The sequence below is a fragment of the Schistocerca americana genome, chromosome X, assembly GCF_021461395.2.
Source record: "Schistocerca americana isolate TAMUIC-IGC-003095 chromosome X, iqSchAmer2.1, whole genome shotgun sequence".
Lineage (NCBI taxonomy): Eukaryota > Metazoa > Arthropoda > Insecta > Orthoptera > Acrididae > Schistocerca > Schistocerca americana.
This window is the reverse complement of record NC_060130.1, coordinates 802,002,660-802,026,265: the sequence shown is the minus strand read 5'-3', so window position 1 is coordinate 802,026,265 and position 23,606 is coordinate 802,002,660. Positions and strand designations below refer to the sequence as shown.

The following is a 23,606-nucleotide window of genomic DNA, read 5'->3' as shown; positions in this document are numbered from 1 at the left end:
GTACTGAATAGAATTTGGGAGAAGAGTAATTTGTGGCACAACTTAACTAGAAGGGACTGGTTGGTAGGACATGTTCTGAGGCATCAATGGATCACTAATTTGGTATTGGAGGGAATGGTGGAGGGTAAAAATCATAGAGGAAGAACAAGAGATGAATGCACTGCCAAGCAGATTCAGAAGGATGTAGGTTACAGTAGTTATTAGGAGATGAAGAGACTTGCACAGGATAGGTTAGTATAGAGAGCTGCATCAAACCAGTCTCTGGACTGAAGACCATGGCAACAACAACAACTAGAGCATTTTACTAACATTATTTATGTGACAGATAAATTTGTCCAGATTGTCTTTATATTTCTAATCAAATGGGGCCCTGAGTAAAATTATTTTAATTGAATATAATGTATTTAATATTGTTACCACTAATTTCCAAAAACAAAATTGTTCTCTTATTTACTGCTACCACATTATTATATCACAATTTATCTCTTGTTATATTGTCAATTTCATATTCCATTAATGATAATTGCGATCTTTTGCTATGGTGATATAGAAGGATTCTTAGTTATATCTGGTTTTATGTGAATGTGTTACAGTATTCTCTAGAGGGCCACCAGTTTGCTGTGTTTGGATTTTGTTTAACATCTGACTTTCGGTACATTGTCTCAATTTCAAATAAGTTTATCACTTGGGATTTGTCAACAAGTGATCTTACAAGAGAAGTGAACCCAGGAATACAGGGAATAATGCAACAAATGATTTTGAGCCCTGATAATCGTTTTGCTGCAGCATTTACTAACAACAACCAGGTTTGTGTAAATATAAATTATGTGTTAGCAATAGATTACAACTGATAAAATTCCTTACACGTAAAATAGAAGCTGATTAAAGTGAAATGGCTGACCTTACAGCACTTTTCTGAAGCTATTTTTGTGTATAAGATTAACTTTAAGATTCAGTCAAGTATTTACAGTCAAATCACTTTAATTAAAGAAATGTTAGATTGTCATTCAAGAGTTCATACCAAAAAAGTTATAAGACATATGAGAAAACTATCAGTAAGGATGTTGTATCATAATTAGAATTTTACTATCACAGTTTATACAGTTTTAAATAACTGATTATATGTATAGGAAACTCATAACAAATAAACAGTAAATAGAACACTGCTATAATTTATAGTATGGTATTGGTATTTCATCACAAGTATGTAATATATTTATATAAACTTAGAAAGCTAAATTAACTTAGTGGGTGAACTAGAAAATGAATGTGATGCTTTACTTTTATATTTTATACTGCTTTGAGTCCTGAGCCTTTGTGTTAGGTTCTGCTGGAAGAAGATCAGCCTAAGCTGGTAGCCCAAGAACTTGATCATCTTGAAGATTTTTTGCAAATCCTACTTCTACTACTTGTACCCAGCCATACCAGTTACCAAAAGGAACAGTAGCGGTCTCTTATCAGTCCAGTCAAGTAGCTCTATCACTATATCTCCAAACCCAGTATATAGCAACCCGTTCTGGACCATATATACCACCACAGCAGTCCACATAGGAGTACCTTGAGTCTTCTTCATGTGCTCCATCTCTAATGCTGGGATGACATTCTTGTCAAGAAAAAGCTTGACAGCCTTATAGCTCTACAAGTATTGAACCAGAACCTCCAGCAGTATATAATTGTTAAGCCACTTCACACTGACCTCAAAGAAAGAATTGTCTGCTAGCTCATTGATGATCTCGAGTGAGCCATCGCCCTTGTGTTAGATGTGTGGAGGAAGGAGAGACAGATTGTGGGGAGGGGGGAGCATATGCCCTCAGGTTGCTATTGTGCTGTCAATAATCCTAGGGTCATTTGTCAACTACAGTGCACCATCTGCGGTGTGAGCATACCATGATCCTTCTTCTACTACTTGTTCTCAGCCATACCAGCCATTCTTGTCATACTCACAGCTGATGTCATCCTCAACTAACCTGCATAGTCAGTCATCTGAGTTTTGTTGGGTGTAAGTCAGTTGGTCATCAGTGAGAACATCAGTTAGTCACTTGATTAAATCAGAGGGCAGGATCACCAAGGATATCTTGGGTTCTCTGGGCATCTTTTGTCCATCAGTCTTCCATTGCCCATTGTGCATGCAAAACATTAACAGTTTGCTTTCACTGTTAGTACAGCAAACACAACAACTTTGCTCAGGTGTGTGTGCTTAACAGGTCTCTCAGTTCTGCTCTCTCCAGCAGAATTGGTGTCTTTATTACTTTATTGCTATATCTGCATCATTTAGTAGTCATGGCTGGACAGACAGCATGAAACACATATACATATGTGTTGTTTGCAATTTTTCAAATAACACATAAGGAATATTTTTCACAATAAGGACAATATCATTTAGTTCAGTCACCTTGGTCACTGTTGAAAAATTCTCAAATAGGGTTTGATGGATGGCATTTCAAGTCCTGTGCAGTTTTTCTTTTGAATAATCCAGGCAGCAGAAATTCCACTTGTCAAGGCAGTGTGTTGAACATTTTTTGAGCAACCATTGGGAAACTATCTTGTGTTCCAGACAGTTGACAGCTTGGTATAAATATTTCAACATTCCTCTTGTAGCGGATATCATAATAATAGAGTGTGTAAGAAAAATGTATGGCACGAATTGCAGGACACATTCCTCACATGTAAATGAAGAAATTATGTTATATAAACATGGGTCTTGAAACCATCTGTTTCCATCATGTTACAACGCATTTTCTCCAACTCATTGGTTATGGAAAATACACATGAACAGAACACACTAGTATACCATGTGCAACTCTTTCTTACAGGAGATGTTCAATATGCCTCTGTGGGCATTGATACATGAATCAACCTGCCATTGTAGTGAATCTCAGATGTGCTGATGTATCCCTGGAGTATTGCATAGGGTTTTGCAGCCTTGCATAACATGGGCATGGAGACTCGGAACATCTTGTACTTGTGTTCCATACACAAGAGCTTTCAAATGCCCCCATAAGTATTAGTCCAATGGAATTAGGTCCAGAGAACATGAAGACTAGGCGATTGGTCCATCTCTATGTATCCATCTTTAAGCAGATCTATTATTTAGAAGCCAATGGACATTGGGACCAAAATGAGGAGTTGCTCCATTGTGCATGAAGTACACGTTTTGTCACACAGCTAGAGGCACAGCTGCTAAGAGATCAGGTACAACATTCTCTATGAAATTATGATAACTTTGTTCATAGAGCCTGGGTGGAAGTTACTGAGGCCCTACCAAACAGTCACCAACAATGCTGGCTTAAACATTGACAGAAAATCTTTTTTGGTGACTTGCTTCAACAGCTGTATGATGATTGACATCTGACCATACATGGTGATTGTGAAAATTTAAAATATGATCTCATTCATACTCATTGGAGGAAATGAGTTCTAACATGGAAACAAAGTGTGGCTCCATAAGCTTTCCCAGCATAGTAATTGATGATATTCATGTCAGGTCTCCAGCTGGAGCCTATCATCATCATGACACAATATTTCAGAAGTTCACCTGGCCACCATTTCCAGGTGAGTAAGGTGTCACACTAACTCACCAGAACTGAAATCAAACACATTACAGCAGCTCCTTCATACACTGACTGTAGGTCCACCACTTGCGTGCGGATATAACTGCCCTCTAGCACAAGGCACAACAGTGCACCAGTGGTGAAAACTTGTAGAAATGATAAACTGATATAAAATGCTATTGGCAGCTTTTGGTGATGAAAATGTAGACTGTTGCTTTTTATTATCAACCAAAACAGGATTACAACTCTTGCTTAAAGGATACCCCTCATCTCTGTTTATATTAGTGTCAGACAGCCAGATTTCAATGGCTCCTTTCACTACACAGTCTCAGTAATATGACACAGGGCAACCCCTTGTGTCTCATCATACAACATTGTATGTCCTTCAGTAAGACAATGTCTACAACTGCAGATTTTTCTTGCTGAAATAAATGCATGTGGCGATGGTGCTCCGAGCATCAATCCTGGACTGTTCGAATCATTTGTCCAATACAGGCTTTCCTGCAATGGCAAGGAATTTTGTAGACATTGGGCTGCCTCAAATGCAAATTGTCCTTCACTGAGCCCAGCAGAGCTCTAATCTTAGCTGGCAGACAGAATAGACTTTTAATATCAAATTTCTTTAAAATTCTTCCTTTTCTTGAAGATGTGCTTCCCACAAAAAGTAGGAATGCCCTGATCTGCTTGTATCTTCAGTTGGTTCCCACAAAGGTCCAATCTGTAGAGCATGACAGATCTGGTTGTTGACATAATCATTCTGCTTGAACACAGCTTTTAGATGATCTAGTTCTTGTGTCAAACTATCTACATCTGAGATGGTGTAAGCCGTTCTTACCAGTGTATGTAGGACCCCGTTGCATTGGTACAATGGATGACAACTTGATGCATGAAGGTATTGGTTTGTATGCGTGGACTTACAATAAACACTGCACCCTTGTATCTCATCTTACCTCCTGTAGACTAAGACATATAAAAATGGAAGTTATCCATCCTTTTCAACTTCCATTATGAACTTAATATTGGGATGCAGACAGTTAAAATGATCTAGGAAATGATTCAGAGCATCCCTCCCATGTGGCCACACCATAAACGTATTGCTGACATGTCTCGAAAAACAAGTTGGGTTCAAGAACACCGTCTTCAATGCCATGTCCTCAAAATCTTCCCTAAACAAATTGGCAACTATGGGGGATAATGGATTTCAGATACTCACTCCATCAGTTTGTTCAAAGTATTTGTCATTAAATAAAAAATACATTGACACATCGGCACATGGTGACAAAGCTTAGTTGTTTCTTCGACCAATTTTTCATCAATTAACTGCAAAGAATCTTTGAGAGGAACTCTGGTAAAAAGTGACACACCATCAAAGCTAATGAGAAAATCCATGGGACTGAGACACTAAGACTTCAAACGCTGAATAAAAACAAGAGAATTGGAAACATAATGTTCACATTTTATGACATGAGGGCTGAGAATGGATGTTAATACTTGGCTATGTTGCAAGTAGGAGTGCCCAAATTGCTAACAATAGGCCAAAGAGGAACTTCTTGCTTGTGTACCTTAGGCAAACTGTGTAATCTTGGTGGGACTGCAGCACCAGGACGAAGTCCTTTAAGAACATTGTCAGATAATGAACTCTTCTTCAAAAGTGAAAGTTACTTGTATTTTATAGTTTCACTTGGATCGTTCTGTAATCTTTGGTATGCCAATTCTGCATGCAAAAGATCCATTTTACCCACATAATAATCTCATGAAAGAAGAACCATTGCCTTGCCCTTGTCCACTGGTAGAATTACTAAATTCTGGTCTTCTCTGATGGACCGGATCACAGATCCTTCATGCAAGGAGGTTACATTGTGAGGAGTGGCACCTGATACAACATCAGCCAGATCGTCAGGAAACCTGGACACTACTTGTTCAATGGCGGAAATGAATTCTGTAATGGGAACATTCCTGGATGTAGGGGCAAAATTTAATCCATTTTCCAATACTGCCAGTGTAGTATCATCCAGTTGTTTGATTGTGAGGTTAATCACAACATGTTAATGACGTCATCATCCATTATTGTAGATTGAGAAGAAAGCCGTTGAAACTTCAACATTGACCACTGACAGCATTTGCATGGACCCAGTTTGATATTGGGCAGGATAAATTGTTAACCCAGTCCCAAGATGCAGAAGACAGCAATGCTGAAACATCCAAATGCAAATAAAATAAATCCTATGATATGAAATCCTATTGTCTATCTGTAAAAAGAATATACTGTTTCTTTTTTCTTCTTTCTTCTTTTTTATGAACTACTTTTTAATTTTTTTAAAGAGCACATCTGTTTCTAGGAGAGCTGTACAGCAGATTTTCCTTCAATAAAAAAGGTAGTGTCATCATCAAAATGTAAAATGTGGTTATTATAACATAGATCATTGACAAAAATAGGGAAAGGAGAGGTCTTATGACATATCCATGGAGTATGCTACACTCCAGTTTTTGTTCTTGGAAGATTTATCCATGGACTGATACTACCTGCCTTCAGTTTTCAAAATAAGACTGAAGAGTTACCAGAACAACAACTCCAACACCACAACACTTTAGCTTATTGAGCAGTATCTTGTGCAAGATACAGTCAAATGCCTTGCTGAGGTCACTTTCTCTGTCCTTGAATCCCTGTCTTATCTTTGGAATTAAAATCAGTGCTGCTATAATTGTTGGCTTTCCTTTTCAAAATTGTGCTGTGTGTCCCGAAAGATTTTACTATCTTCAAAGTAACTTATTATCTGGTGTTTCAGCCCAGACTCCATAACTGTAACTAAAATTGGTCTGAAACTTGATGCTTTGAACTGGTCCCCTTTTTTGTAGGCTGGTACTGTCTGTGCCAGTTTTTTGGAATTCTGGGATAACACCAAAGGATAAACATTTATTTATTACTATGGGTAATGGTAAATGGTAAATGATATTCTTCAGGATTGTGCAGTACATGTCATACATATCTGCATTCTCTGAGTGCTTATATGAATTCACTGTTTTTACTGTGTTTTAGGATGCACTTCATTCTACTTTTTAATTGTGCAACAGTGTAAATTTCCTATATGAGTTTTAGGATCTAATCCCATGTCTGGTATTTCACTTATAGTATTTTTCACTGTTCTAAGTACTGACCGAAGACATCAGAACTATACGAATTTAATGCAGAGTTAGGCTTTCTTCTGGGCCCATTTACCAGATTCCAAGTTGCTTTACATGGGCTGTGAGCCTCTTTAATACACCTGTGATTGTATTTTGTTTTTGCATCCTCTACTTCCTTTGTGTAAATTCTCTTGGCTCTTAAGTAGTTAAAATGGAGTAAGTTTGTATGTCTGTAATTGGAAGATCTAAAGCTGTCTTCATCCAGTCCCTGATCATTATGACAATGCATTTTAATTTATCTAGCTCTTTAGTAGGTTTTTCCTTTTCTTTTGTTTTCTCTATAGGATTATTCTTGGGGATTATTAGGAATATGTCATCAAATTTCATCAATAAGCTTTGGAATAGACATTCTAATGAATCACTGGTCCACATTTCTGCAATTTTATGCTGCTCTTCTTCAATAATCCTTTTACTGAATGTGTGACTTGAGTACCATATGAATAGTTGCAATTTACTTTTGTTCTTCATACCAAGTTCCATTACTAATGTGCTGTGATGTGCAATCATAGGTTCAACTACAATTGTATTATAATTCCATGTACTGAAGTTGGTGGTAGCTGTGCCTCACCAGGTATCACTCATTGTTGGGGAACAATTTGCTACAAGCATCCCATAGCTATTTATTAAGCTCTCAAAGAGCCTCTATACCACTTCCACCACCTATATATATGATGGGGTCACCATACAATGCAGTTTTAGACTTAAGGCATGTAAAGTAAGATAAACAGTTCTCCATCCATGCAATAAAGTTTTCAAAGGTACACTCTGGTGAATGGCACACAGAGTTAACAATGAGAGCCACTTCAAGATCCAGATCTGCACAAAAAAATTTAAAATTGACTCCCTTTACACTACTTTTTTTTTACATACACTGTCACACCACCATGAGTTGTAGTAGTTTGATACCATGTATGTACCATATCTAAATATTCAAAAGATCTGTAACAGCCACCTTCTGCTTCTGTCAACCATTGTTCACAGACACATAAAACATCTGGTTTCACATCTTCTATAAAGAATGATAAAAGGTTCACCTTGGTTCTTAAACACTGCACATTAAAACTTGCTATGCTGAAAGTCATATTACTGTCAACACTACTATCCTTTCTGTATGATATTCTGTGGCCCTGATTTTTTATTTCAAACTTATTTTACTGGGGCACTGGTTGATGTCCACAATAAACAAATGCTTTATTCCAACTTTCTTGGGCCATATGACAATGCCCACTAGCTTGTCCTCAAGATGGAAATCAACATTGATCTTGAAACTACTATTTACATGCTTAGTTTCTAGTGATAATTGGTATAGCATGGAAATATTTTGTCAATTTATTTGTTTAGATTTTTAGTTGTTGCACCATTTTCACTCGATATAGCACTCCTTGTTCCTCACCAGTGCTTATTACCAGATTATTTTCTGTCTCTGGTGCTTGAATTTCATGGCAGGTGATTGGGGTTTTTGTCTTTCTTCCTCTACAGGTGTCTGGAGTGCTACCTTATAAGGCATTTTTGGCTGTACAGCTACATCTTAAGTCATTTAATGCATGTTTGTTTGTTTGTTGTTCTGCTGTACTGGATGGGATTCCCTTATCACTACAACGAGCAGTTGTTTTCCTATAACGTGCCTCATGCCAATCTGTAATTGCATTGAGTGGAAGTATCTCTTCTGAAAGACTCACAGGGTTGTAAAGACTATTTTGATAGTTACTGACATCAGTTTTTGTTTTCTTAAAAGAAATATTATTCATGCATCATTTCTGTGTCACATCATGGACTGTAGGTTCTTTATTATTATTTACTTGTTCTGACTTGCTTATTGTGGTTGCAATATTGTTTTCTTGTTCACATGCATTGCACATGGTGAAATTCTGACTATAAATCTTATTATGCACCCCTTGGTCTTTCACTGGTTGCCACAAATGTGGCAAAATGTTGGGCTGGCCCTCTGTAAACATTTCTTATATACAGCAACGTAATTTTTAACACCAATCACAGCCCATCTTTTACTCCAGTTACATTTTATAGTGCTTTACATTGTATTATATGAAGTTGTCTTTAATTAATGTCTTTTGATGGGTTTTTATAACTCCTTCTGATGACATGTTGATAGGTGATTGTTTAGCCCTTTTGTTGTACACAAGTGATGCCTCACATTTTAATATGTATCCTCTAAAATATATAATTTTACTCAACTTTTGTCTTGAGCTAAGTTGTAATTGCCATTTTAATTGTTGTCATGGACTAACCTAATGTGTATTACTGATACGTAGAAATAATTGTATCACCAGTGAAATATATATTGTATGCAATGTGGTGTATCATTGCATCTTATTACATTGCTGCAGTATTAGGTCACTTCTGTATGGAAAGATGACATAGCAAGTACTGAATAGTTGGTTATAGCTCAATGAGCACTCACTGTATAATCCAATGTATTTTGTGTGACATATATCTTAATAATCACCTTAAAAAGTCAGACTGTTGGTTTGTTAGTCTTTGGTAGTCACTAGGAAGTGGAATCATGAACATTAACTAAACCAATAATCACACAAATAAATGTGACTTGATCAACTTTGATCAACTTCTCTTATGAAATGAACAGACCAGAACTGTTCCTAACATTAGGTGTTAACCTAATATTGCCACTGAGGATACACAATCTCAGATTTTTTATTTTTTTACCTCTTACTTTATGTCAGTGACAAACATTTATTTGTATTTTTGTATGTTTTAAAGTATAGGGTACATAACATTGCTTACATTCTGACCATTGTTATTTCATTATGAAGGGCTTAAACATGTGCAATTCATTTATAATGCAAGATTTCTTGTATTCTCATTTCTTCTTGTCCATCAGAAACTTCTTTTGTTTGACACTTCTCTTGTCCATCTTGATTTATTTTAATGAAAGTTTATCAGATCCCTTAATGGAGTAGTACATCAACATGAAACAGTCACAGTTTTATAGTTATATCTTGTGGTATTTCTTGAAATCATCAGTTGAGTTAACATTGGCCCTTTGCAAGTAACATTGGCCCAGATGAAAAACAAGTTACTATGCCTTGCATTGCACATACTTTAATGAATATCCATATCTCTTATGTTAAACAATAGGTAGCAGCACTAGCTGCACTGTTTTTCCACCATTTCTGTAGTTCTAGAATCTGCTGCCACATAGGCACTTGTTACGTAAAAGGCTTTTTAGTTGAGGCAGAATAGTGAGGTTCCAGCTTTCATCTGTTAGTCTGTTAAAGAAGTCATTTTAATTTTTATAAGAGGTTTAGACTGAGGTGTAAAATATGAAATTCATAATTTTCATTTGGGTGAAAATAAACTCTATATTTCGCAATGGGATAATATTGTCCTGTGTTTTGGGCTAAGTTTCACCAGAAGGCTGAAATTTTGTTTATGTTGTTACCTACCAGGCTGACAAGTGTTTCATTAACTACTGAATGGCCTAAAAGAGGCCATTTTCCAAATCCTTATCTCCAGATTCAAAGGCTTGGGATTGTCTCCCTAAACAGACAAAAGCTTCTTGAAACTTTGGCAATGAACAAAAATGAAGTTGACATGGTAGAAGACACAATCTTAACAGCTACAGAAAAAAGTGACTGTTTAACATTCTTAACTGAGGCTAAGAAGATGTGTTACTGGAGGCCGTACAAAATAAACCAACCCAAAAATTTTCTAAGAACAACCTATTTTCTGCTCCTCAACTGCATAGCTTTGTGTAATCCTTTTTGTTAACATTTAAATTGTCTTATGCTTTGGAAATGATTGACCTGAAAAAATAAAGTAATTAGTATTTTCTTTGACATTTTATCTCTTTTAATTGTTTACTTCGCTGCTTGGAATTTAACAATTCATTGAACTTTAGTAATGATCTATTACATACACAATTGATGTTTGGTTAGTTTAACATGGGATCAGTGCAATTTGGCTTTCTGTGAGTAGATTTGAACACATGGGACAATGTCACCCCAAGTAATGCTAACACTACCTGAATACTTTGAAAAATTATTGCAGCAATAGACAGTTTCTAAAATATGATAACATCTACCCTGATTTAGTCACACAGGGGATACAGATACTAAAAAAAATAAATTACACTGCAGTTCACCAGCACTCTGCCAACTAATCAGATGTTAACATGTCAAAGGAGATGGGAAAGTGGAACAATTTTACCCCAGCTGATGGTAATTAATTACTTCTTGGAGTCATGTGACTCTGTATAAAATGCTCATCACGAGGACATTCTTGTTTACTTTCCTCACTTAATTTTCCTTCTTTGATTCCCAAAATCTACATGATACACTTCATCAAAGCTACTTTATGTATGAATACCTCAACTTTTTCCTGCATCTTGCCCATTTTGTTTTGTCGGATGATGGAAAATCACAAAAGTAATGATAATCTGAGAAGTTATTTTACAGATGAGTTGAAAATAAGCCAAAATTTATTAAATGTGTTAGTATAAATGAACATTCATAATGAAGTTCCTCATTTCACAAATGTATTTTCTTCATGTTCTCCTGTTCCTCTGTGTCAGGTGAGAATATAGAGGGTGATTCAGCTGCCCTTTTTAAGTGTTGTTTTATGCAACCCCCAATCTCATATATGGCCTTTAGAAACCATGTGTGAGATTTTCATATTCTCTCACTTGCTATGCCCAAATTATTTGAAGAAATGAACAAGGCCTTTTTGTAGGAATTTTAATATAGTTAAGTTTTGTACTGGGATATTTTTTCACACTAGGCCATGGTTTTTGTGTTATTCAAGACAAATGTACTAAAGTGACCTTCAAACAAACCTCTAACCCCACAGTCATCCCTCACCAGTCAGGATTTCTAGTATGTTGTTAGTGGCTCTCCTTCCTGCCATCGTACAAAAATTTCCAAATACACTATCTATTCCTGATATTCAACCTTTTTTTTAGTCTTTATCAATTAAGCTATTATGACACCAGTATAGTTGGCTATTTCATTAACATTGTTAATTTGAATGTGCTTCTGAGAATAATGAAAGAAAGATGACTTTTTTAAATGTTACACTAAAACCAATTAAACTGCAATTTGATCCAAACGTGACCCTTTCAAGCATGGTAGTTTCATATTCAGAAGGTCTGAAGAATACAATTATGCAATTGTTTATTGTATGCTGCTAAAATTCACAAAACTGTTAGGTAATATTCACACAAATGTCAATTTTACAATTTTTAAGTGCTCAACTGTACCAGTGGCATAATAAGGCCAGTCACTGAAGAGTTGGAAATAATTCAGGCAGTCACAAATTTTTATAAAGTGGTAGGAGTGAATGCCATGAACAATGTACTAGAAATCTTGACAGGTAGAGGTTGAATGTGAGGAAGGACTGTGTGTCTGAAGGTCACTTTTGTATTTTTTCTTGAGTAAATCAAAAACTAAAAGTGCTAGCAAAAGTGTATCCCACTACAAAATTCAACTACATCAAATTTCCTACAAAAAAGGTCCTGTTCATTTTGCTGTGGGACTAATAGTTTGAGTTTGCTTATAGTAAGAGAGAAAATATGAAAATCTTGCATGTGGTTTCTGAAGGCCTGGTGTGCAAGATGGCGACGAGTGTAGTGATGCATAGTGAGCGAGTGAATAAAAGTTACTGTTCTGTCTTAAAAAAGGAATCCTGTGAAAACTGTAAAAGTGAAATTGAAAAACTAAACAAACACATTTCAAGTTTACAAAAAGTTGTAGATGTTCTTAGACGTGAGATTTCGTATATAACTAATGAAAACTGTGAGCTGAAGAAGTTGCGCCATATTCTAAATGGTAAAACAATAAAGCCACAAAACGGGAACCTGGTGAGTTATGAGAAGCGGAAAGGAAGCGATAGACGGGCATCAAAGGCAGTAAATGAAATTATAATTACAGATAAAAACAGGTACAGTGTTCTGTCGAATAGTAGTGATGCCTGCAATAAGGATATGCAAAACGTTAGTGAAGTGATGCAAGACAGTGAAACAACGTCCGAGTGGATAAAAGTGTCACTAAAAGGTAATCCCTTGCCCACTAAAAGAATAACAAACTCCGTAAAATCTGTCACATTTTGCGATAAAAACAAATACGACGTTTTGCAACAAAGTGAAAATACAAATAAACAAAAACCGACGTGTGTGACAAAGAAGAAAGAATCAAAAGTCGACGTCGTTGGAGACAGTCACGCCAAAGGAATTTCTCAAGAACTGCAAGTAAATAGTAAATCAATGACAGTCACAGGCATGGTTAAAGCAGGTGCTGGTTTCAAAGAAGTGACGAAAAACATCGTAAAATATAACTATGGCAAGCAGGACAGTGTTGTAATCTGCGCAGGAGCTAAAGACATTTACAAAAACAATGCTATGAAAATGTATAAACAGCTCTTGAGTCTTTTGCTAGTAATGTCAAATACAAACATTTTACTGGCAAACTTTACCCACAGGCATGATTTACCTGAATGGTCATGTGTGAATAAGGAAATTCACAGAATTAATGCGAAACTTAAAAGTAGTTGTAGGCTATTCAGCAATGTGAAATTAATTGACTCAAGCACACTTGACAGAGAATGTTTTACGAAACATGGGCTTCACCTTAATAGAAATGGAAAGGCCAGGTTAGGAAACTTAATAAGGGAAGCAATTAAATGCAATTACAAAGTGACAGCCACTGAACTGGGATGGTATAAATCTCCAATAGCAGAAACACCAGCAAAAACAGGAGCCGCACGCAAATGGACCATCCAAAAAACAGTAGCAACAGAGGAATCTACTACTGAACCAACATTACCAGCAGCAGAACTAACAACAGAAGCAATAGTTACAGCATCAAAAACCAACCAACCAGAATCATTAGCAGTTACAGCAACATCAGAAGCAGTAGTTCCAACATCAATAACCAAGCAACCAGAATCACTGGCATTCTCTGCAACAGCACACAGCAGCAGCAGTGGTAATAGGAGCAGTCATCACACCAGAAGAAGGCAGCCACCCTAGAGAAGCCAGGATTTTTGCTGGGGCAAAGCAGTGAACAACAGCACATAACAGGGAAAGAGATAAATGCTTGCAAGCAGAGCAATCTACAACAAGGACTTTTGGTACCTGGCCTCAGTTACAAGACTAACATAAGGCAGATACCTTCAGATACACCAACTTCCAAGTCTAACTGGCAACAGACTCACCTCCACTGTCATCAACAGAAGAATAACCATGCCACCAGCTCATCTAAAGGATTTTTTAGCGTCATGTCTAAAGGGAAAAGCGCCACCAAGATAAGTGAAAACAAGTGCCTAACAGTGTTTCACCAAAACATTCAAGCCATAAAGAACAAAGCACAACAGCTAGAAGTAGAATTGGAAAATTTTGATAGCCAAATTTTGTGTATCACTGAACACTGGTGCAAAGGGAAGGAAATTGAACACATTGCATTAGCCTCATTTGACCTTGCATGTTACTATAGCAGAATCTCAATGAATGGTGGAGGTTCATGTATCTATGTAAAAAAAGGTATGTCATTTAAAGTTAGATATGATCTTTTAGATCTAGGTGAGGACAAACATTTCGAACTTTCCGCTGTTGAAATAATAGGACCTGGCATAGCAAAAAAATTAGTCATATTTTGTGTGTACCGCTCTCCCAGTGGAGACATTGATATATTATTCTCAAAACTGAATCAAAGCTTAGACAAGGTTTCTGGACCAAAAGCAAATGTGATTATCTGTGGTGACTTAAACATTAATATGATGAAGCCTGATAAGGCTAGCAACATATATGTGAATATTCTAAGCTGTTATGGAATATCCTCCCTTGTTAATTGTCCAACTAGAATAACGAAAGAATCCTCCTCATCTATAGATCATGTAGCTACAGATATTGATAGTAAAAAATGTCATATTGTTGTCCAAAACCTGGGCCTATCAGACCACCTCTGCCAGATCTTAAAAACCAACATTCATGTAGAAACTCCTCCTAAACTTTGTACATACAAAAGAATGTTTTCCAAATCAGCCCTGTATCAGTTTAAACCCCAGCTAGAATATGAAGATTGGAGGAAAGTCTATGCAGAAACCAATGCAAATCAGAAATTTATCAAGTTCATGTCAATTTTTAAACTCAGATTTGAAGAGATGTTTCCCAAAACTCTTTATCAAATTAAAACTACAAAGAGAAATCAGTGGGTGACTACAGGTATCAAAAAATCTTCAGAAACTCGTAGATATCTCAGCTCCATAAAAAATAATCAATCTAACCCAGAAGTTCTGCAATTCCACAAAAAGTACAGGAAAATATACAGAAAGGTGTTGCCAGCCGCAAAAAAACTTTCAAACAACAAAATATTACTTGAAGCTGAAAACAAGGGCAAAGCAGCCTGGAACATCGTCAAACAGGAAACATCTAACTCTGCTAACAAGGACCTCAATTCACATATTAAAAACAAAGATGTACCAGTAGGTAACCCTAAAAAATTAGTTGATTTTGTAAACTCATATTTCAGTAGTATTGCAAAAAAGTTACAGCAGAAATTTCTAGATACGTATGATTTATGTACTCAGAACCAGCCAACAAACTCAATGGTGCTCTTGCCAACTACAGAAAGGGAAGTGGCACTAGTAGTACACCAACTAAAAAATAAAACTTCAGTAGGACTTGATGAAATCCCAGTCTGCGTAATTAAAGATTGTATAGACTCCATAAAGGGCCCATTAACAGACATAATTAATGAATCTTTCGAATCTGGATACTTCCCGGAGTACCTAAAACAAGCAAAAGTTATACCTATCCTTAAAAATGGGGATGTGGAAAATGTAGAGAACTACAGGCCAATCTCTATACTGTCTATCATTTCTAAAATAATACAAATACTAGTCAAAAAGAGACTGCTAAATTACTTGAATAAATATAATCTTCTTTCCAATGACCAATTTGGTTTTAGGCCCGGAAAAGGCACACAATCTGCTATAGCACAGTTCACTAAAGTAATTTTAGAAGCACTGGACAAAGGTGAAAATTTAAGTATCTTTCTAGACTTGTCCAAGGCCTTTGATACAGTTGACCACAAAATCTTACTTCATAAATTAGGGCAAATAGGAATGAGAGGTGTGACAAAGAAGTGTTTCAAATCATACTTGGAAAACAGAGTTCAACGAGTTGAGATATCACAAGTTTCAAACAATTCCCTTATAAAACACCTGTCTGACCCAGAAAATGTGAATATAGGCGTCCCACAGGGAAGTGTATTAGGCCCAATATTGTTTCTTATATACATTAACGACTTCCCACAAAGTATCAGACATGGAGAAAAAATACTTTTTGCTGATGACAGCAACATAGTAATAACAGGTAAAAATCCAACACAACTGTCAGAAAGAGCAAACGAGGCTCTTAATGATGTCCACAACTGATCATTTAAAAATAAAGTAACCCTAAATGTAAAGAAAACTAACTATATTAACTTCCAATTGAACAAAAAGCACAATGCCACTAGAATAAAAGTTAATAATAATGAATTAGAATGTATAACAAGTACCAAATTCTTAGGGATGAATGTAGACAGCCAACTGAAATGGACAAACCCTGTCAACATTTTGGCAAAGAAATTATCCACAGCATGCTATTTTCTTAGAATCCTTGCACCGGTATGCAATAATACCTGTCTTAAAATAACATATTACGGATATCTACACTCAGTCCTCAGCTATAGGATCATGTTTTGGGGAACAAGTGCCAGTAACATACAAACTGTGTTCAAAGTACAAAAAAGAGCCATAAGGGTAATAACAAACAGCAACAACAGGGCCCACCGTCTAGATTTATTTAGAAAGCTAGGAATTCTAACTGTTTCTTGTGAGTATATCTTTCAGAACATAATGTTCATTAAGAAAAATCTCAACATGTACAACACAAACAGCCTAATACATGACCATGAAACAAGAGCTTGTCACCACCTCCATCTAGATAGAAAGAACAAGGCAAAGACGCAAAAAAGTATATTTTATAATGGGATAAAACTGTATAACAAATTACCACATGAAATTAAAGAAATAAATGAGCCCTTCACTTTCAGACAAAAGCTTAAAACCTTTTTAGTAAGTAAAAGTTGTTATACTGTAAAAGAATATTTAACATAGATGTAGATTATTAGCAACATATGACATTATCACCAAAATATTATGTAATTATAAATGTGTGTATGACTAGTTATAAAAACAACGCAAAATATGAGAAACCTGCTTCACTGTAAATGTAAATGTGTGCTCATGTGTTGTAAACTGATGACATCCATACAATATTTATTGTTCCACGGATGAATAAATAAATAAATAAATAAAATAATATTGCGAGTTGCATAAAATGACATTGGTAGGGGCAGATGAATCACCCTGTATTTATCTACACCATTGGCCTTTTAAATACATTCTAAAGCTTGAATTTTTCTGTATGCTTCACATATTGTGTGTGAGAAAACTGGCATTGTTGTTATTATAACAGTTTTTTTTTTTAAATGATGAATGTACTATGAATCTTGTGTTTATTTTTCAGACAGTTCTGTTAAATATGCTCACTAGTGAGTATGTTGTGATAGAAAATCCTCTGCCTGATGATCAGCCAATAACGGCAGTATTTCTTTTAAATGCTCACCTGTTTATTCTTGGTCCTCGGAAATGGTGAGTGTTAGTGAACAAAGTTGCTGTGCTAAATGTTTCTGTCCTTAGTCATTCCAGTAGCCTGAATCAGATATCTGAGAGTGAACTAGAAATGGTTTTATAAATGAATATTACAGAATGAAACACAAGGAGAAGGAAGACAAAACTCATAAACATGTAGATACTCTGATGGAGTCTGTTTTTCCTTATATGTGATTTCTTAGTAAATATCTCAGTAATCCTTTAGTCACTTCCTCTGTGTAATTTCTTAAGTATTTCATGACATGCTAACACTATCAGTTCATATGTCAATCAATGTATAGAATACTTTATCCATGATAAATTAATTAGCTTTACTCTGCAACCATGAAACATAGGGAAGGGTTCTCAGTACTCTCTGTTTCAAAAAAGCAGCAGTTCATTAGTCTTGTTCCTGAAAATGATTAACTCAGATTTTATGAAACCATAGTCACACTAATGTACGATCTTATGAAGAAATATTTTAGTATAGTACTTTGAGTTAGAGTTCCGACATAATGGATTACTGGAATCATTACATTTATTGTATGCATCCATCTGGCTTTGATATATGACAAGTGAATACAAGCTCCATAAACTGCATTTTTGCATGCTCAAAATTCTGTAATATCTAAAACTCTCAGTTTAGGAAATAGGCACTGTATATCTGTTACTCATAAGTATTTAGTATACCATTATAATCAGTTAATTCCTAGAGATAATGAATAAGAGTCTTTGTTGTTGAATCATATGTAACTCAAGATATCAATAAGGCCCTGGACTCTCTTTTAGAAGGGCAGTTGTTCAAATATCCGTCTGGCCATCAGCTGACCTTCGAAGAATTGTGTAGTCCAATTTAAACTGTAGATTATGCTGAAATAAGTATAAAATACACTGAAGCTCCAAAGGAACTGGTACAGGAATGCATATTCAAATACAGATATGTAAACAGGCAGAATACAGTGCTAAATTTTTCAGTGCCTATATATGACAACAAGTGTCTGGCACAGTTGTTAGATCAGTTACTGCTGCTACAATGGCAGGTTATCAAGATTTAAGTGAGTTTGAATGTGGTGTTATAGTCAGCGCATTAGTGATAGGACATAGTATCTCTGAGGTAGTGATGAAGTGGGGATTTTCCCATATGACCATTTCCCTAATTTACCATGAGTATCAGGAATCTGGTAAAACATCAGATCTCCAACATCGCTGCAGCTGGAAAATGGTACTGCAAGAATGGGACCAAAGATGATGGAAGAGAATTGTTCACCATGACAGAAGTGCAACCCTTTGACAATTTGCTGCAGATTTCATTGCTGGGCCATCGACAAGTGTTGTGACCCATTCAATGAAATGTCATCAACATTGGGCTTTCAGAGCCAAAGGCCCACACTTGTGTTCCCGTGATGACCACACGACACAAAGCTTTACGCTTTGCCTAGGCCCGTCAACACTGACTGTTAATGACTGGTCATAGGAGTCTCATTTAAAATTGATTTGGGTGGATAGACGTGTATGGGTATGGAGACAACCTTATGAATATATGGAGTCTGCATGTCAGCAGGCGACCGTTCAAGCTGGTGGAGGCTCTGTAATGGTGTGGGGCATGTGTAGTTGGAGTGGTATGGGACCCCTGTATGTCTAGATATGACTCGGACAGGTGGCACATATGTAAGCTTCCTGTTTGGTCACCTGCCTCTATTCACATCCATTGGGCAATTCCAGCACAACAATGCGACACCCCATAAGTCCAGAACTGCTACAGGAATTTAAAAACTTCTGACAGCCACCAAATTCCCCAGACATGTACATTATTGAGCATATCTGGCATGCCTTGCAACATGCTGTTCAGAAGAGATCTCCATCCTCTCGTACTCTTAGGGATTTATGGATAGCCCTGCAGGATTCATGGTGTCAGTTCCCTCCAGCAATATTCACACATTAGTCGAGTCCATGCCACATCATGGTGCGGCACTTCTGTATGCTTGCATGGGCCCAGTATTAGGCAGGTGTACCAGTTTCTTTGGCTCTTGAGTACATATGTATACTAGCCACAGCAATAAAAGTAGCTCTACAGTCTTTAAATGGGAGATAAAATAATGGAGACAGTGATATGGTACAAGAAAATATGAGGGAAGGATAAACCTCTCCAGCCACCATTTGTCTAGAGGAATCTGTGGGCTGTGTGAGAAGAACCAATATATGAGGTCAAGGAGAGAAATTCTGAGCCTGGCAGTGAAAAAGCATGTTTTTAGCTCAAATGTGTACTTTTCCAAAATAATAAAATGATGGAAAGTCCAAGATGGAATAAAAATGATATGGAAAGGATAGATTGCTACTCACCACATAGGGGAGGCATTGAGTCACAGATAGGGACAATGAAAAAGATTACTAATATAATTAACCTTTTGGACAAAGTCTTACCTCCAAAATAGTTTGGACAAAGTCTTACCTCCAAAATAGAAAACAGACACATATTCACATAAGTGCACCTCATTCACACATGGGTACTTGGAGCTATTGGCCATGTGTTCTATGTTGTGCTTTTGTGAACGTGTATGTGCATGTTTTCTGTTTTGGACGAAGAACTTTGTCTGAAAGCTTACTTATGAAAGTTCTTTTTCATTGTTCCAGTCTGTGACTCAATGCTTCCTCTATGTGGAGAGTAGTTATCTATCCTTTCAATATTGTTGTTTTTCAAAATAATCATCAATGCCAACACATTTTGATGAAGCTGTCTCCAGTGAGTGAACCTCCTGTATTAAGATTCTGGAAGGTCTGAAAAACACTTGTCTACAGCTGTCATACTCATAACCTCAGAATTAAAAAGGTTTCCAGCCACAAATTCATTTAGATGTCAGAATGAAGCAAGCCAGAGCATAGCACATCTGGTAAAGATAATGGATATTGGATCAATTCATACTTCAAATCTCTTAGTTCTCTATTGTCAAAACACCTTTGCAGACAAATAGGCTGAGAATTATTATTCTTAGTATTATTATTGTACAGCCCACTCATTTCTTAACTTTTCTAACATGTTTCTTCATTACTTTGATTTAAGAAACTTGCATAGTTGTTACATGTCCATAGAGCATTTGACTGATTCTATTATTGAAGTGATGTGTAATGAGTCAATTTCCTGGATATGTACAAACAATTAGTTTTAACATTAGAGACTACATTATTGTTTTAGTTCTACACTTAAAAACAAGATTTTTTAAAATTTTATCTGGCTACCAGTTTTCAGTAGAAAATCATTGATAGAATAGAAGGAGTGGTCCAGGGGAGATGGTTTTAAGTCAGATTTAAAATGTCCTTTCATACCTGTCAGACATTTTACGTTACTGGCCTGTCAGACATTTTACGTTACGGGAAAAATGATCAAAAATTTTTGTTGCTTGATATTGAATTCTTTTCTGAGCTACTGAAAGCTTTAATATTGGATAATAAAGGTTAATTTTCTGTATAGACCATTCTTCTCCAATTGTGTTAGATTATTTATAACGAATTTCATTATCGAATATATATATTGTGTTGTGCAGTTAAAATGCCTAGCTCATTGAATAGGTACCTACTTGATGTCTGTGGGTGTACACCACATTTTATTCTTACTACTGCTTGCTTTTGTGCAATCAATGGCTTCTTTCTAAGATATGAGTTATCGCATAACATTATTCCACAAGACATTAGTGAGTGGAAATATGCAAAATATGTCAGGAGATTGCTTCATTTGTTTCCAAGATTAGCAGTTTATGAGGAGCAAAAGTAGCTGAACTTCACTGTTTGAGAAGCTCAGTACTGTGCTTCTGCCGGAACCAGTTTTCATAAATGTGTACACCCAAAAATTTGGAGAATTCTACACTGTTTACTGACTGCTGTTCATGTGCTATATCAAATGTTGGTATGACTTTAATTGTTATGTAGAATTGAATATAGTGTGTATTTTTCAGTTACTGGAAAACAATAACTGGCCATAAACATGCAGGTTTGCTAGATCAACTGTATGGAAAAATTACAAAAGCCTGAACAAATTTTTTGCCTACAAATTTGCTTTGGGAGTTGAAAAACTAAGAGATTTGAAGCATGAATTGTTGCAATATTCACATTGCAATGAATTGTTGCAATGTTATTTGGTCTATTAGGTAATCAGTCAGAAGAATGCTTTTGCATCATAGAAAATGTAGGCCATTACTTTTATTTTTCTTCAGAACTACCCACTTCCCCTCATGAGTTTGTGTGCTGTTGCAATTTTGCCATTTAGAAACAGTGATCATTAAAAAACATGTCAACAATCTTGCAAAAAGCTTTCTTATGGTAAATTCGTTATGTGAAATGTACTCTATTCTTTAAATGATACATCTATGTTGTCAACTGCTTCAGGCACCTTAAATTGCTAGTTATCCAATATCAGATTGTGTACTTTCTTGATGTTTTCATCTGTAGTTATAGATTTTGGACATTCTTCACATGACTCATCTGAAATAGACGTACAACACACTCAAATTCAACCCATGATTTAATAGCTGTTAAAAATGAAGGACCTAAATCTTAAAAATCATGAAAAAATCTTTTAATAAATTTACATTGTTAATAAACAATACAAAACAGAGTTTTACAATGTCATAGCATTCGAATTTATTCATTTGAACCAAACATACAGAACAAAACTAACATTAAGCTTTATAAACAAAACTATTCAAGTATCAGGTTGATGCTTGTCTTAACAGTATTGTGCAGCATGTGCCAATATTTGAAAAAACAAAAAATGTTTATATCTGCCCTCTATGTTAGACCAAGAAAATCCTCTTCTTGATATCATAATATGTTGGACATTTCAGAATGATACTGAAAGAAACTTGTAAAGGGTTTCTAAAGGAAAAAAATTGAGAACAGCAATCCATACAACCTAAGAGGATGTTCACAATCTAACAGACACCTTCTAGTGAGAATGTCAGCCAGTAGGACACTTTCTGTAATTTTGTTTATTTCCTGTTGGTAATTTAAATTTTCTTTTCCCCTATGTTTACTTTCCATTGCAGTACAGGAAAGTGTCAAATTCTTCAAATCTGTAATGCTGAATGTGATAAATGATGCTCAAGTGGTGTACCTGTAGGTGTTGATCTCTGTATTTTCATTGCTCTATAGCTTCGTTTGATGAGATTTATGAACTAAAATTTCTGATAGATTCTGTACTTGTTTTTCCAGGTATTAGTTTTCCATGGTTTACATACAATAATATAAATCATATTAGCTGTGTGTCTGTTGTGCATTTGTATTTGGGGGTGGGGGTGCAGGGGCATATATAGTGCTGGTGATAAATTTCAAGTTCCTGAATTAGTAATCCATGTTCTCTGACTGAATTTTTATCAGAGATATGCTGTAGGATCTAAAAATCATGAGAGGATTTTTTCTAATTAATTTGCTGTTTGATTGTAGATTGTATTTGCACTTGTTTTGTATGAAGCATTGAATAAAAGATCCTCAGTTGCTTTTGTTAATCATATCCTATTGTAATGTAGTTACATTTTAAAGAATTATTTTTACAACTAACAAAAATTATAGATACTGACTCTAATTCATGAAAATCACAGCTTTCAGATTATTAATATAGATTGTGTATTTGTGGGGAAATTAAAATGCACTAGTTTCATTCACTTTATGAATGAAGCATGTTTTCTTAATGAGATGCACCAATTAAGACTCACATTTTCCAGTACAGGTGCCAATTTAACATGCGTGGCCAAATGGAGGAAATACATGATGTTCCCTCTGCAACTGATAAATTTGTTGTGTCAACTGCTGATTTCACATCACTTGAAGACTATCGTCTGTTACTTTGGACAGGCGATCTGGAGGATCAGGATATGCAGCTCCATTATTTCACTGAAAATGGTTCTGCTGAAATTCTCAGCTTTCATAGGTTTGAATCTATATATTTCTAAGTCTAGCTATATTATTTCACTTGTCAATATTATGTTGTGTGTCAGATTATACATCACATCATTACTATATTCTTAAATAACAACTGTGATTAATTAAATATTTGGCATGTGATGCTTAAAATACAGGTGGTTAAGGGGAAGCTGCTGAGTAGGATTAAAAATCATTTATCTATTCATTCATTCAATCACATTTCATGACCAATAAATTCCTTAATGAAAGAGAGTATTCAGGGATGTGCAACATGTCAAATTATACAACAGTTGG

At 35.8% G+C, this 23,606-nt stretch overlaps 1 protein-coding gene across 1 annotated transcript in view; it reads left to right on the top strand.

Moving 5' to 3' along the window:
* The window catches only part of LOC124556328 (NACHT and WD repeat domain-containing protein 2), a 314,048-nt gene that overhangs the window by 199,471 nt on the left and 90,971 nt on the right, over positions 1-23,606 (top strand). Inside the window, exons 17-19 of the mRNA XM_047130299.1 lie at positions 594-806; positions 17,278-17,402; positions 23,119-23,319. Coding sequence (XP_046986255.1) covers positions 594-806; positions 17,278-17,402; positions 23,119-23,319 — 539 coding nt within the window. The remainder of the gene's footprint in view (positions 1-593; positions 807-17,277; positions 17,403-23,118; positions 23,320-23,606) is intronic.